General features: G+C 43.3%; 1 protein-coding gene across 1 annotated transcript in view; it reads right to left on the reverse strand.

Moving 5' to 3' along the window:
• Positions 1 to 16,201, reverse strand: part of LOC112237117 (low-density lipoprotein receptor-related protein 8-like) — a 385,638-nt gene that overhangs the window by 55,264 nt on the left and 314,173 nt on the right. Inside the window, exon 10 of the mRNA XM_042322397.1 lies at positions 2,178 to 2,349. Coding sequence (XP_042178331.1) covers positions 2,178 to 2,349 — 172 coding nt within the window. The remainder of the gene's footprint in view (positions 1 to 2,177; positions 2,350 to 16,201) is intronic.

Here is a 16,201-nt window from a genome sequence, read left to right on the forward strand (position 1 = left end):
ACGAGTTCACCACAGAGGATTTCAGATTTCACCACTCTAAGATGTTGTCCAATCAAATCAAATTGTATTGGTCACATACACATGGTTAACAGATGTTATTGGTCACATACACATGGTTAACAGATGTTATTGCGAGAGTATTGTTTATAAAATATATATTTAAAAAAAGAAACAGCTGGCCAGTCCTCCCCAGAAAACCCTCCAGAGTGACAAGTGTTGACCACACAACATGGAACTTGGGTGGGTATCCTAGTGTGTGGCTGGTGGCCAACGTTAGCACAGCAGGGGTTAAGGTATACATGACAGTTTCAGACCAGAGTGAGAAGTGAATGATACTGGTATGATACTGGTACACTTGCTGCTGTAAGGAGCCAGCCCATAAGGAGGCATACAGGCTCTCTGCCAGTGGGTCTGTGCTGTTCTGCTAGTTCTGAAGACGAGGGTATAAAGACAGTGCTTATCAATGTCAAATCAGAATGTTTGTGTCCTCTCTCATCCTCGGACCCTGTGGTGTGTATGTGTGTGTATGTGTATGTGTGTGTGTGTGTGTGAGTAATGGGGTAATTATTCATGGCGAGGAATTAGAAGCAGCATATGGCCAAACTGAGATGATTTACCCTGGCCCCAGTCTCCAAGGGAGGGTGGCAAGCTCACACACACACACACACACACACACACACACACACACACACACACACACACACACACACACACACACACACACACACACACTTTCTGTGTGTGAAGGGCAAACAGTCCCATCATGCACCATCCATCTCTCCATTCCAGGTGTGCTTCAGGCATCAGTGTCATAATGTGTGACATGTTGTAAAATGAACAGAGAGAGAGAGAGAGAGAGAGAGAGAGAGAGAGACAGAGAGAGAGAGAGAGAGAGAGACAGACAGACAGAGAGAGAGAGAGAGAGAGAGAGAGAGAGAGAGAGTAGAGGAGGAGTGGAAGTGAAAGAAGCCAGAGGAAAGAGAGAGAGAAAAGGAGAGACAAATCAACCAAGTGAAGAAACATAGTTTGTTCCCTCATTATGATGTACTAAAATGTTCTCACCATCAGCACATTGTCGACTCAGACAGAAATAGAAGCTAGTGTGTGTTTGTGTACTTGTTAGCATGTCCAGTAGCTTCCTCTAGCACCCTAACAAGCCCCTGGATACATAGAGATGTGACTCATGGGTCTGTCACTATCTGTCTGTATGCATACAGAGGGGAGAAGTGCTAAGGAGATCAGTAGTAAGGTGCTGTCTTCAGTAGCCATCAGCATGCACACAGTCACTCAAGAGAAGAGAGAGGAGAGAGAGAAGAGGGAGGAGAGAGAGAGGCGAGAGGAGAGAGAGAGAAGAGAGAGGTGAGATATATAATATATATATAATATGACATTTGTAATGTCTTTATTGTTTTGAAACCTCTCTGTGTAATGTTTACTGTTAATCTTTTTTGTTTATTTCACTTTGTATATTATCTACCTCACTTGCTTTGGCAATGTTAACACATGTTTCCCATGCCAATAAAGACCCTTGAATTGAATTTAATTGAGAGAGGAGAGGAGAGAGGAGAGAGAGAGGAGAGAGAGAGAAACGAGAGGAGAGAGCGAGGAGAGAGAGAGGAGAGGGGAGAGGAGAGAGAGGCGAGAGGAGAGGAGAGTGGAGAGGAGAGAGAGAGGAGAGAGAGAGAGGAGAGGAGAGAGAGAGGAGAGAGAAAGGCGAGAGGAGAGAGAGAGGAGAGTGGAGAGGAGAGAGAGAGGCAAGAGGAGAGAGAGAGGAGAGTGGGGAGGAGAGAGAGGAGAGAGAGAGGAGAGAGGAGAGAGAGGAGAGAGAGAGGAGAGGAGAGAGAGGAGAGGAGAGGAGAGAGAGGACAGAGAGGAGAGAGAGAAGACTGGAACAAATACTTGAGGATATTGGAAACCCTTTGTCCAACTTCATCCTGATAAGCACCTTTCCATAAAACCAGAGTTCGGCCAACTTTTAGAATTTAGAACCCTGTTTTAATTCTAGACATTCAGTTACATAGCATTGTATAAATATACCCCATCTAATGTTAACGGTGAGCTATAACATGGCTGCCATTGAATGTAGAAGTGTCATGTTATTATAGTCTCAAAATACATGTCTCCGCACCATATTCACACTCACAGCAGAAAGGACCGTGTGTGTGTGTGTGTGTTACCTGTAGATCTTGCGCTGGTAGAGGTCACACCAGTACATCTTGTTGGTGGTGACATCCACATCCAAGGCTACAGCGTTCTTCAGAGTGGGAACCACCTGGCTGTATTCTCTCTTCACCAGGTCTATACGACAGATCTCATGGCGGTTAGTAAACATCAGGTACGGGCTCTTCCCTGAGACACAACAGATATACAATATGAGAACATTTCAATGCTGAAAACATTGAAACAGTCAGAGGAAAGCATTACTACACAGGACAAGCTCGTCTCTGAGAGAAAATGCACACAGAACACAACAATGAGAACATTTCAATGATGAAACATTGGTAAGAGACAGATGAAACATTGGTAGAGACAGATGAAACATTGGCAGAGACAGATGAAACATTGGTAGAGACAGATGAAACATTGGTAAGAGACAGATGAAACATTGGCAGAGACAGATGAAACATTGGTAGAGACAGATGAAACATTGGCAGAGACAGATGAAACATTGGCAGAGACAGATGAAACATTGGTAGAGACAGATGAAACATTGGCAGAGACAGATGAAACATTGGCAGAGACAGATGAAACATTGGTAGAGACAGATGAAACATTGGTAAGAGACAGATGAAACATTGGCAGAGACAGATGAAACATTGGCAGAGACAGATGAAACATTGGCAGAGACAGATGAAACATTGGTAGAGACAGATGAAACATTGGCAGAGACAGATGAAACATTGGCAGAGACAGATGAAACATTGGTAAGAGACAGATGAAACATTGGCAAGAGACAGATGAAACATTGGTAGAGACAGATGAAACATTGGCAGAGACAGATGAAACATTGGCAGAGACAGATGAAACATTGGCAGAGACAGATGAAACATTGGTAAGAGACAGATGAAACATTGGCAGAGACAGATGAAACATTGGCAGAGACAGATGAAACATTGGCAGAGACAGATGAAACATTGGTAGAGACAGATGAAACATTGGCAGAGACAGATGAAACATTGGCAGAGACAGATGAAACATTGGTAAGAGACAGATGAAACATTGGCAAGAGACAGATGAAACATTGGTAGAGACAGATGAAACATTGGCAGAGACAGATGAAACATTGGCAGAGACAGATGAAACATTGGTAAGAGACAGATGAAACATTGGTAGAGACAGATGAAACATTGGTAGAGACAGATGAAACATTGGTAAGAGACAGATGAAACATTGGTAGAGACAGATGAAACATTGGCAGAGACAGATGAAACATTGGCAGAGACAGATGAAACATTGGTAGAGACAGATGAAACATTGGCAGAGACAGATGAAACATTGGTAAGAGACAGATGAAACATTGGTAGAGACAGATGAAACATTGGTAGAGACAGATGAAACATTGGTAAGAGACAGATGAAACATTGGTAGAGACAGATGAAACATTGGCAGAGACAGATGAAACATTGGCAGAGACAGATGAAACATTGGTAGAGACAGATGAAACATTGGTAGAGACAGATGAAACATTGGTAAGAGACAGATGAAACATTGGCAGAGACAGATGAAACATTGGTAGAGACAGATGAAACATTGGTAGAGACAGATGAAACATTGGTAGAGACAGATGAAACATTGGTAAGAGACAGATGAAACATTGGTAAGAGACAGATGAAACATTGGTAGAGACAGATGAAACATTGGTAAGAGACAGATGAAACATTGGTAGAGACAGATGAAACATTGGTAAGAGACAGATGAAACATTGGCAAGAGACAGATGAAACATTGGCAGAGACAGATGAAACATTGGTAGAGACAGATGAAACATTGGCAGAGACAGATGAAACATTGGTAAGAGACAGATGAAACATTGGCAGAGACAGATGAAACATTGGTAAGAGACAGATGAAACATTGGTAGAGACAGATGAAACATTGGTAACTTTTCTGATGATGTGAAATCAAGGAAATATCTTCCAAGATCTTATAACAGTTTAAACAGTTTGGAAGGTCAAATCAAATTAAAATCAAATGTTTCTATCTGTCACATGCTTCGTAAACAACCGGTTTAGACTAACATATACAAATGTTTCTATCTGTCACATGCTTCGTAAACAACCGGTTTAGACTAGCATATACAAATGGACAAACAGTGTTGATGATAAGATAAAATACTAGCCAATAATTCACAGGTGTGTGCAATATTTTAAATAATTTCCTTCTAACAGCGTTACAATTTCCTTCCCACAAAGGACAAAGGTTAGTTCAGCAGAATATTTCACAACTCTTTCAGGAATGACTTTAGAGATTTAGACGCCACTTCCTTGTTCCTGTTTGATTGGCAATGACAGGGCTCTAACGTCTCCTCAACACCTCTCCTTCTGTCAAGTCTCCGTTTGTCTTGTAATAAAAACAGAATCTGTGGTCAATGAATCATGCTGTTCTATTCCTGGTACTACAGATACGCAAAGCTGTTTCTCAGTGATTTTCCTTGGGTGAAATGTGTGTGTGTGTACATCATCTACCCAAGGCAAATTTCTCAACAGAGTGAAAGAGAATTACTCATAATTCCCATAAGGATCGCACATGCACACACGGTAACAGCAAACACACATTCATACACACTAAATTTAAAAAATGCATACACTAACACACATGGCTCTATCTTAGATGCGTAGAATGAAACCTACTCCCCAAACCCCCACCTCCATTATCCTCTAACTGACCTCTATTTATCTTTCATTTGGCGTTCCATCTCTAGTAGCTGCTCTGTCATCTCACACACACACACACACACACACACACACACACACACACACACACACACACACACACACACACACACACACACACACACACACACACACACACACACACCGTGTGACCGTACATGAATAGTTCTCAAGGAGAGTGCAGAGTAGACCTCTCACTCATTGCCACACAGCAATCTCTCTCTTCTCTCTGACCCTCTCTCTTCTCTCTGACCCTCTCTCTCCTCTCTGTCTCTCTCTCTACTCTCTGACCCTCTCTCTTCTCTCTGACCCTCTCTCTCTCCTCTCTGACCCTCTCTCTCCTCTCTGACCCTCTCTCTCCTCTCTGACCCTCTCTCTCCTCTCTCCTCTCTGACCCTCTCTCTTCTCTCTCATCTCTGCCCCCTGACTCTCACTCTTCTCTCTGACCCTCTCTCTTCTCTCCTCTCTGACCCTCTCTCTACTCTCTGACCCTCTCTCTACTCCCTGACCCTCTCTCTTCTCTCTCATCTCTGCCCTCTGACTCTCGCTCTTCTCTCTGACCGTCTCTCTCCTCTCTGACCCTCTGTCGTATTAACATTCCATGAGTAGTTCTCAACCTCAAAGAATCACCATCTCAAGTAGCTCTGTTCTGTAGCTCTGTTCTGTTCCCTGGCCAAGATGGGATTTCTACAATGCTTCATGAAAGAGTGAGAGGGGGAGGGAGGGATAGAGAGAGGGGATGAGTAGGAGATACAAAGAGGAGAGAAAAAGAGGAGAGAGACAGAGAGAGAAACTGAGTGAGTGAGAAAGACAAATCGAGAGAGAGAGACAGAGAGAGAGAGAGAGAGAGAGAGATAGAAGGGAGGGAAAGAAAGACTGGCAGCTTCATTAAATAGTACCCGCAAAAAAACAGTCTCAACGTCAACACTGAAGAGATGACTCCGGGATGCTGTCCTTCTAGGCAGAGTTGCAAAGAAAAAGCCATATCTCAGACGGGCCAATAAAAAGATAAGATGGGCAGAAGAACACAGATACTGGACAGAGGAACTCTGCTTAGAAGGCCAACTCTTCACTGTTGACGTTGAGACTGGACAGAGGAACTCTGCCTAGAAGGCCAGCATCCTGGAGTCACCTCTTCACTGTTGACGTTGAGACTGGACAGAGGAACTCTGCCTAGAAGGCCAGCATCCTGGAGTCAACTCTTCACTGTTGACGTTGAGACTGGACAGAGGAACTCTGCCTGGAAGGCCAGCATCCTGGAGTCACCTCTTCACTGTTGACGTTGAGACTGGACAGAGGAACTCTGCTTAGAAGGCCAGCATCCCGGAGTCAACTCTTCACTGTTGACGTTGAGACTGGACAGAGGAACTCTGCCTAGAAGGCCAGCATCCTGGAGTCAACTCTTCACTGTTGACGTTGAGACTGGTGTTTTGCGGGTACTATTTAATGAGTCTACCAGTTGAGGACTTGTGAGGCGTCTGTTTCTCAAACTAGACACTCTAATGTACTTGTCCTCTTGCTCAGTTGTGCACCGGGGCCTCCCACTCCTCTTTCTATTGTGGTTAGAACCAGTTTGCGCTGTTCTGTGAAGGGAGTAGTACACAGATTGTACAAAATCTTCAGTTCTTGGCAATTTTGAGCCTGTAATCGAACCCAAAAATGCTGATGCTCCAGATACTCAACTAGTCTGAAGAAGGCCAGTTTAATTGCTTCTTTAATCAGAACAACAGTTTTCAGCTGTGTTGATATAATTGCAAAATGGTTTTCTAATGATCAATTAGCCTTTTAAAATGATAAACTTGGATTAGCTAACACAACTTGCCATTGGAACACAGGAGTGATGGTTGCTGATAATGGGCCTCTGATATTCCATAAAAAATCTGCCGTTTCCAGCTACAATAGTCATTTACAACATTAACAATGTCTACACTGTATTTCTGATCAGAGGCCATTTTAAATGGACAAAGAATGAGCTTTTCTTTCAAAAACAAGGACATTTCTAAGTGACCCCAAACCTCAGAACAGCCTCAATTGTCAGGTCATAGACTCTACAAGGTGACAAAAGAGTTCCACAGGGATGCTGGACCATGTTGACTCCAAGGCTTCTCACAGTTGTGTCAACTTGTCTGGATGTCCTTTGGGTGGTGGACCATTATTGATACACACAGGAAACTGCAGAGCGTGAAAAATCCAGAGGCGCTGCTGTTTTTGACACAAACCGGTGCGCCTGGCACCTACTACCATATCCCATTCAAAGGCCCTTCAATCTTTTGTCTTGCCCATTCACCCTCTGAATGACACAGACACAAAATCCATGTCTGAATTGTCTCAAGGCTTAAAAATCCTTCTTTAACCTGTCTCCTCTCCTTCATCTACACTGATTGAAGTGGATTTAACAAGTGACATCAATAAGGGATCATAGCTTTCACCTGGATTCCTTCATCAGTCTATGTCATGGAAAGAGTTCTTAATGTTTTGTACACTCAGTGGTTCTTCCTTATTAAAGTTCAGAGTTTATGCTGCGACCGTTAGTGGTAGATGGTGGCATTCTGTCATTGCACCACACTATTACAAGAGGGAGTTAGAACGCTAATCTATCGGTAGTCTAAACTGTGGCAATTAATGGAGGTGTTTTCAGTCTGAGAGTCTCTCTTCTGGCACTAGAGTCCTACATCAGACAACAACAAAAACTGTTGGTGGTCCTGGAGTTGAGAGAGAACTTGGGGAAATTTGGGTAGATTTTCACTTGACATGTGGTCTGACGAATATCCGAAAAATAGGCACGGTGGGCTTTTGGTTTCCTCTCCCTCTAAAAACAGAAATAAATCATTCTAAATATCAAACTGGCTTCATTTACAAATCAGTAAGAATGTCTCACTCCATGTTCAAGAATGGACTTGTTCCCTTTATTTAGATTAGAATTGCTCACTTTCAGTTATTTGAAATGAAATCATCTCCAAAATAGCCTTATTTCTTAAACAAAGCGATTATTATTATTATTAACCCTGCATTATAATTATATAAAAGCCCCTTAGATATTCTCACAGATCCTAATGAAAAATGCCCCTTAGATATTAATTTAGAATCCTCCAATCCTCTAAATGTAATTATTGGAGGAGAGTCATGTCATTGGCGGAAAGTCAGGCGGTATTGGCGGAGTTGAAGGCGGCGAGGAACGAGATGGAGTCACAATCCAGGCAAACACGGAGATGATTATTTCAACTACACTAAAGTTGCAACAAGTTCGATTGGGTTCAAATCAGGAGACCAACATGTTGAGATAAAATAATATTTGTAGATATACTGTAGGCCTACCGTAGGCGACATGAGTCTCACTAGTGTTGAGGAATGTATTGTTAAAAGTGTTGCAGGTCTTATTTATTTATTTTTATCTTACCTTTATTTCACTACATAAAAGTCTACGTACTCTGCTGGCGTCTTAACCCAGTTTAGGCCCTCATTTGCAATGCAAACCATAACGAATTACAATGGGAATAAATGGAAGAGGCAAGTGGAAGGAGGAAAAAGTAAGGAACTTCTCTGTCGGCTCTGGAGGCCTTTTGAAAACATGTCTATATAATATAATGTCTTCATGAGCCTTTCCATAAGTCCACTCAAGTTTCTTCAACTGTCTTCTGACTGTGATTAGAGCGATGTTGAAAGCCTTTGCCGATCGCTCATCAACTATCAGTGAGTCCATCATACCGAGTCCACCAAATACATTGTTTTGAAATCCTCTAAAACCAGATTTGCCCCAACAAAAAAATGCATCCATCCCTACAAATATATTAATGTATTATTAACCCTGCATTATAATTGTAATGGAGATGTTTATTTCGTTATGGATCCATAACAAATTATTATGGGAATAAATATCACTGAATGACATGTTGTCAACTATTTCAGCACTGTTTCACGCTGCTCTGAGACAAGCATGGGGACTGGTATTATTTTCACTGAATCTCCGTTTGGGTATTGGTTAGCCTACAATTAGGGTGTGAAAATGTTAGGATTATTTTGCTCTTAGTACAGTAGCCTACTCCCGACCAGTCACGTTGTACAGCGCCATATTTTCCTAACGGAAACCCTGAGGGTTTTTCATTTTTCTTGGAATAGAAACACCATAATATTAATCAAATTACTGAAGCTACATTTCTTAAAATTAATCCCATATACTATGTCCTTACAAAAAAAGGTCTTAAATTATCTAGTACAGCCAATATTAATGCCAATATTAATGCTCATGCTTCTCAAAGATGCCCTCTGGTGGTCAAACTAGCACTAACTTGCAACAATGGCTGACACTCAAATAACGTGCCATAGAATTCTGCGGCAACCCGCAAGGTGTGCTGCAGTGCGCAACTTTTAAAGGATGAACCACCATATATATACAGTGCCAGTCAAACGTTTGGATACACCTACTCATTCCAGGGTTTTTCTTTATTTTTACTATTTTCTACATTGTAGAATAATAGTGAAGACATCACAACTATGAAATAACACACATGGAATCATGTAGTAACCAGAAAAGTGTTAAACAAATCAAAATATATTTTATACTTGAGATTCTTAAAAGTAGCCACCCTTTGCCTTGATGACAGCTTTGCACACTCTTGGACAAACCTACTGAGATATAAGCTGAGAGAGACGGATGGAGTCTTATCTCCCTCCCTCTTCATCCCGGATAAAATCAAGACAAAGCCAGGCAACTTGTCCCATCAAGCCAGGGCGTTCTGAGTTGGCTCCATGTTTTGAACCACGGCACGCGCACGCACACACACACACCTGCACGCACACGCACACACACACCTGCACGCGCACGCACACACACACCTGCACGCGCCACACACACACACACCTGCACGCACACACACACACACCTGCACGCACACACACACCTGCACGCGCCACACCTAGATGAGTTTCTCGCACCCAGGCCGCCACGGGATACTGCACAGGGAGCAAATATTTTCATTTTCACTGCGAGTCAGGATTCAATCATTTTCCCTGTCTCTTGGATTTGTACCGATCAATTTCAGCCGCTCTCCCATTAGGGAAGGGAGAAAAAGAGAGACAGATAGAGAGCGAGACAGAGAAAGAGTGACAGAGAGAGAGACCAAGAGAGAGAAGAGAGAGAAAGAAAGAGAGAGAGAGAAGACAGACAGGTGGACAGAGAATGAGTGGCAGCATACATAGGGAGGGAAAGACAAACAGATTGTTTTCAGCATCTACATTTCCGGTCACAACTTGCAGACTTGTTTACGTGCTGCTGTGCGTTTTGTTGTCAACCTTACTTTGCTACCTGACAACTTTACGGTTTTTACTTTTTAATTACTGTTTATATTTAGTTTTTTTTCCCTCACTCAACTTTTTTTTCATTCAACTTTTTCACTCCGGACGCTTTATCTGGATGTGGTTCGTCAGGACGTCCAACAGCCGAAGCTGTTAACATTAGCATGATGACTTCTAATTTCAGTCGCTGTACTCATAATGTACAGGAGAACGATCGCCTTGTGCTATAAGCCCAGCTTCAGACGCAATCGTTAGGCAAGGGTAATTTCAGTGTAGGAAAGGATGAAACAGCGTCTGTGCCACCAGTAAGTAAGATAGTAACGTTAGTATAAATCCCCTGGCACGGTCCCCGCAGCCGGACAACTTTCTCACGGTTTCTGGAGGGAAATGCTGTAGGAATGCTCAACCGGTGTCACTCAATCAGCCGACAGAAACTTTCAACTGGTTTTCCCCATTAAGCAACGAGTCGGAGTCAGAAGCTGAGCCTTCTCTGGTCTCTACTCCTCCCGTTACGGGGTCTGAGACGCCGAAGCCTCCCACCATTAGCTCTGACAAATTGAAAACCCTAGTCATTGGTGACTCCATTACCCGCAGTATTAGACTTAAAACAAATCATCCAGCGATCATACACTGTTTACCGGGGGGCAGGGCTACCGACGTTAAGGCTAATCTGAAGATGGTGCTGGCTAAAGCTAAAACTGGTGAGTGTAGAGAGTATAGAGATATTGTTATCCACGTCGGCATCAACAATGTTAGGATGAACAGTCAGAGGTCACCAAGTGCAAGATAGCTTCAGCATGTAAATCAGCTAGAAAGATGTGTCGGCATCGAGTAATTGTCTCTGGATCCCTCCCAGTTAGGGGGAGTGATGAGCTCTACAGCAGAGTCTTACAACTCAATCGCTGGTTGAAAACTGTTATCTGCCCCTCCCAAAATATAGAATTTGTAGATAAGTGGCCCTCTTTCTGGGACTCACCCACAAACAGGACCAAGCCTGACCTGCTGAGGAGTGGCAGACTTCATCCTAGCTGGAGTGGTGCTCTCATCTTATCTACCAACATAGACAGGGCTCTAACTCCTCTATCTCCACAATGAAATAGGGTACAGGCCAGGCAGCAGGCTGTTAGCCAGCCTGCCAGCTTAGTGGAGTCTGCCACTAGCACAGTCAGTGTAGTCAGCTCAGGTATCCCCATTGAGACCGTGTCTGTGCCTCGACCTAGTTTGGGCAAAACTAAACATGGCGGTGTTCGCCTTAGCAATCTCACTAGGATAAAGACCTCCTCCATTCCTGTCATTATTGAGAGAGATCGTGATACCTCACATCTCAAAATAGGGCTACTTAATGTTCGATCCCTTACTTCAAAGGCAATTATAGTCAATGAACTAATCACTGATCATAATCTTGATGTGATTGGCCTGACTGAAACATGGCTTAAGCCTGATGAATTTACTGTGTTAAATGAGGCCTCACCTCCTGGCTACACTAGTGACCATATCCCCCGTGCATCCCGCAAAGGCGGAGGTGTTGCTAACATTTACAATAGCAAATTTCAATTTACAAAAGAAAAATGACGTTTTCATCTTTTGAGCTTCTAGTCATGAAATCTATGCAGCCTACTCAATCACTTTTTATAGCTACTGTTTACAGGCCTCCTGGGCCATATACAGAGTTCCTCATTAAGTTCCCTGAATTCCTATCGGACCTTGTAGTCATAGCAGATAATATTCAAATTTTTGGTGACTTTAATATTCACATGGAAAAGTCCACAGACCCACTCCAAAAGGCTTTTGGAGCAATCATCAACTCAGTGGGTTTTGACCAACTCACTGTCACAGTCATACTCTGGACCTAGTTTTGTCCCATGGAATAAATGTTGTGGATCTTAATGTTTTTCCTCATAATCCTGGACTATCGGACCACCATTTTATTACGTTTGCAATTGCAACAAATAATCTGCTCAGACCCCAACCAAGGAACATCAAAAGTCGTGCTATAAATTCACAGACAACACAAAGATTCCTTGATGCCCTTCCAGACTCCCTCTGCCTACCCAAGGACGCCAGAGGACAAAAATCAGTTAACCACCTAACTGAGGAACTCAATTTAACCTTGCGCAATACCCTAGATGCAGTTGCACCCCTAAAAACTAAAAACATTTCTCATAAGAAACTAGCTCCCTGGTATACAGAAAATACCCGAGCTCTGATGCAAGCTTCCAGACAATTGGAACGGAAATGGCGCCACACCAAACTGGAAGTCTTCCGACTAGCTTGGAAAGACAGTACCGTGCAGTATCGAAGAGCCCTCACTGCTGCTCGATCATCCTATTTTTCCAACTTAATTGAGGAAAATAAGAACAATCCGAAATTCCTTTTTGATACTGTCGCAAAGCTAACTAAAAAGCAGCATTCCCCAAGAGAGGATGGCTTTCACTTCAGCAGTAATAAATCCATGAACTTCTTTGAGGAAAAGATCATGATCATTAGAAAGCAAATTATGGACTCCTCTTTAAATCTGAGTATTCCTCCAAAGCTCAGTTGTCCTGAGTCTGCACAACTCTGCCAGGACCTAGGATCAAGAGAGACACTCAAGTGTTTTAGTACTGTATCTCTTGACACAATGATGAAAATAATCATGGACTCTAAACCTTCAAGCTGCATACTGGACCCTATTCCAACGAAACTACTGAAAGAGCTGCTTCCTGTGCTTGGCCCTCCTATGTCGAACATTATAAACCCGCTCTCTATCCCCCGAATGTGTACCAAACTCACTAAAAGTGTCAGTAATAAAGCCTCTCTTGAAAAAGCCAAACCGTGACCCAGAAAATATAAAAAACTATCGGCCTATATCGAATCTTCCATTCCTCTCATAATTTTTGGAAAAGGCTGTTGCGCAGCAACTCACTGCCTTCCTGAAGACAAACAATGTATATGAAATGCTTCAGTCTGGTTTTAGACCCCATCATAGCACTGAGACTGCACTTGTGAAGGTGGTAAATTACCTTTTAATGGCATCAGACCGAGGCTTTGCATCTGTCCTCATGCTCCTAGACCTTAGTGCTGCTTTTGATACCATCGATCACCACATTCTTTTGGAGAGATTGGAAACATAAATTGGTCTATACGGACAAGTTCTGGCCTGGTTTAGATCTTATCTGTCGGAAAGATATCAGTTTGTCTCTGTGAATGGTTTGTCCTCTGACAAATCAACTGTAAATTTCGGTATTCCTCAAGGTTCTGTTTTAGGACCACTATTGTTTTCACTATATATTTTACCTCTTGGGGATGTCATTCGAAAACATAATGTTAACTTTCACTGCTATGCGGATGACACACAGCTGTACATTTCAATGAAACATGGTGAAGCCCCAAAATTGCCCTCGCTAGAAGCCTGTGTTGCAGACATAAGGAAGTGGATGGCTGCAACTTTCTACTTCTAAACTCGGACAAAACAGAGATGCTTGTTCTAGGTCCCAAGAAACAAAGAGATCTTCTGTTGAATCTGACAATTAATCTTAATGGTTGTACAGTCGTCTCAAATAAAACTGTGAAGGACCTCGGCGTTACTCTGGACCCTGATCTCTCTTTTGACGAACATATCAAGACTGTTTCAAGGACTGCTTTTTTCCATCTACGTAACATTGCAAAAATCAGAAACTTTCATTCCAAAAATGATGCAGAAAGATTAATCCATGCTTTTAGATTCCGTCTCTCACAGTTGAAGTGTACCTATGATAAAAATGACAGACCTCTACATGCTTTGTAAGTAGGAAAACCTGCAAAATCGGCAGTGTATCAAATACTTGTTCTCCCCACTGTACCTACACGTACGCTACGGTCACAAGACACAGGCCTCCTAACTGTCCCTAGAATTTCTAAGCAAACAGCTGGAGGCAGGGCTTTCTCCTATAGAGCTCCATTTTTATGGAATGGTCTGCCTACCCATGTCAGAGATGCAAACTCGGGCTCAACCTTTAAGTCTTTACTGAAGACTCATCTCTTCAGTGGGTCATATGATTGAGTGTAGTCTGGCCCAGGAGTGTGAAGGTGAACGGAAAGACTCTGGAGCAACGAACCGCCCTTGCTGTCTCTGCCTGGCCGGTTCCCATCTTTCCACTGGAATTCTCTGCCTCTAACCCTATTACAGGGGCTGAATCACTGGCTTACTGGTGCTCTTCCATGCCGTCCCTAGGAGGGGTGCGTCACTTGAGTGGGTTGAGTCACTGATGTGATCTTCCGTCTGGGTTGGCGCCCCCCCTTGGGTTGTGCCGTGGCGGAGATCTTTGTGGGCTATACTCCGCCTTGTCTCAGGATGGTAAGTTGGTGGTTGAAGATATCCCTCTAGTGGTGTGGGGGCTGTGCTTTGGCAAAGTGGGTGGGGTTATATCCTTCCTGTTTGGCCCTGTACTGGGGTATCATCGGATGGGGCCACAGTGTCTCCTGACCCCCCCTGTCTCAGCCTCCAGTGTTTATTCTGCAGTAGTTTATGTGTCGGGGGGCTAGGGTCAGTTTGTTATATCTGGAGTACTTCTCCTGTCTTATCCGGTGTCCTGTGTGAATTTAAGTATGCTCTCTCTTTCTCTCTTTCTTTCTCTCGGAGGACCTGAGCCCTAGGACCATGCCTCAGGACTACCTGGCATGATGACTCCTTGCTGTCCCCAGTCCACTTGGCCGTGCTGCTGCTCCAGTTTCAACCCATTCTGCCTGTGATTATTATTATTTGACCATGATGGTCATTTATGAACATTTGAACATCTTGTCCATGTTCTGTTATAATCTCCACCCGGCACAGCCAGAAGAGGACTGGCCACCCCTCATAGCCTGGTTCCTTCCTTGGTTTTGGCCTTTCTAGGGAGTTTTTCCTAGCCACCGTGCTTCTACACCTGCATTGCTTGGTGTTTGGGGTTTTAGGCTGGGTTTCTGTACAGCACTTTGAGATATCAGCTGATGTACGAAGGGCTATATAAATACATTTGATTTGAGATAGAGAGTGAATGGTAGAGAAATAGATGTTGATAGACAGAGGGAAAGAAAGAGAGAGAGAGGATGAGAGAGAGAGAGAGAGAGAGAGAGATGGAGAGAGGAAGAGAGAGAGAGAGCGAGAGGAAGCAAGAGAGATAGAGAGAGGAAGAGAGAGAGAAAGATATTTCCTAATGCCTGTCAACACAGCCCCCAGCCCCTCATTCAGGACCGGTGACATCATCAAATAGTGCCATTCTACAGAGTAGTTGCTCTCTCTTCCTAGTGTTAAAGCAGAGTCAGACCCCTCCACTCTGACAACAGTCTGTGTGTGTGTGTGTGTGTGTGTGTGTACGTGCATGCATGTGTGATGACAGGACAGACCCCATGCATTTAAATCTTCCATAACTCAGCCCTGCATTATCAGCCAATTAAGATAAGCTTTGAAAATGATAAGGCCAGACAGATATGCAGCCAGGCCTGAGGAATCAATTTGACGTATAGTACAGCTAGTTACTGTTATGTATAAAACACGTAATAAACACAGAGGGTGACTGTAATTGTGAAAAAAAATGAATATTCTGAGTTGTTAGTTGACGTTTAGTGACAGAAGATCAAAGTAGGTGTATTGTCTCTGGGATCGTTAGCGTGGCCTGGGAGAATAAAGATGTCTGCCAGCAGCTGTAGACAACAAGGCTGAGACATTCCCTGATTCACTGAGACTACAATCAACTTTCAGAAGTGTAGTCTGTCAAACTCATGAGAAAACACCACTCATTCTATTCTCTAATAAATCCATGAGACAAATCTGTGCAGAATGTTCCTGTCTTGTCAAACCAAAGTTACCACGTCATTCTGAAACTCCATCCAATACAGGCAACATGTTTACAATAGATCCATGTCAGACAACGACTTCAGAGAGCGCTGTCCTAGACTCTGTTCTAGTCTCTGTCCTAGACTCTGTTCTAGACTCTGTCCTAGACTCTGTCCTAAACTCTGTCCTAGACTCTGTCCTAGACTCTGTCCTAGACTCTGTTCTAGACTCTGTTCTAGACTCTGT

The sequence above is a fragment of the Oncorhynchus tshawytscha genome, linkage group LG05 (assembly GCF_018296145.1).
Source record: "Oncorhynchus tshawytscha isolate Ot180627B linkage group LG05, Otsh_v2.0, whole genome shotgun sequence".
NCBI classification, from domain to species: Eukaryota; Metazoa; Chordata; class Actinopteri; order Salmoniformes; family Salmonidae; genus Oncorhynchus; species Oncorhynchus tshawytscha.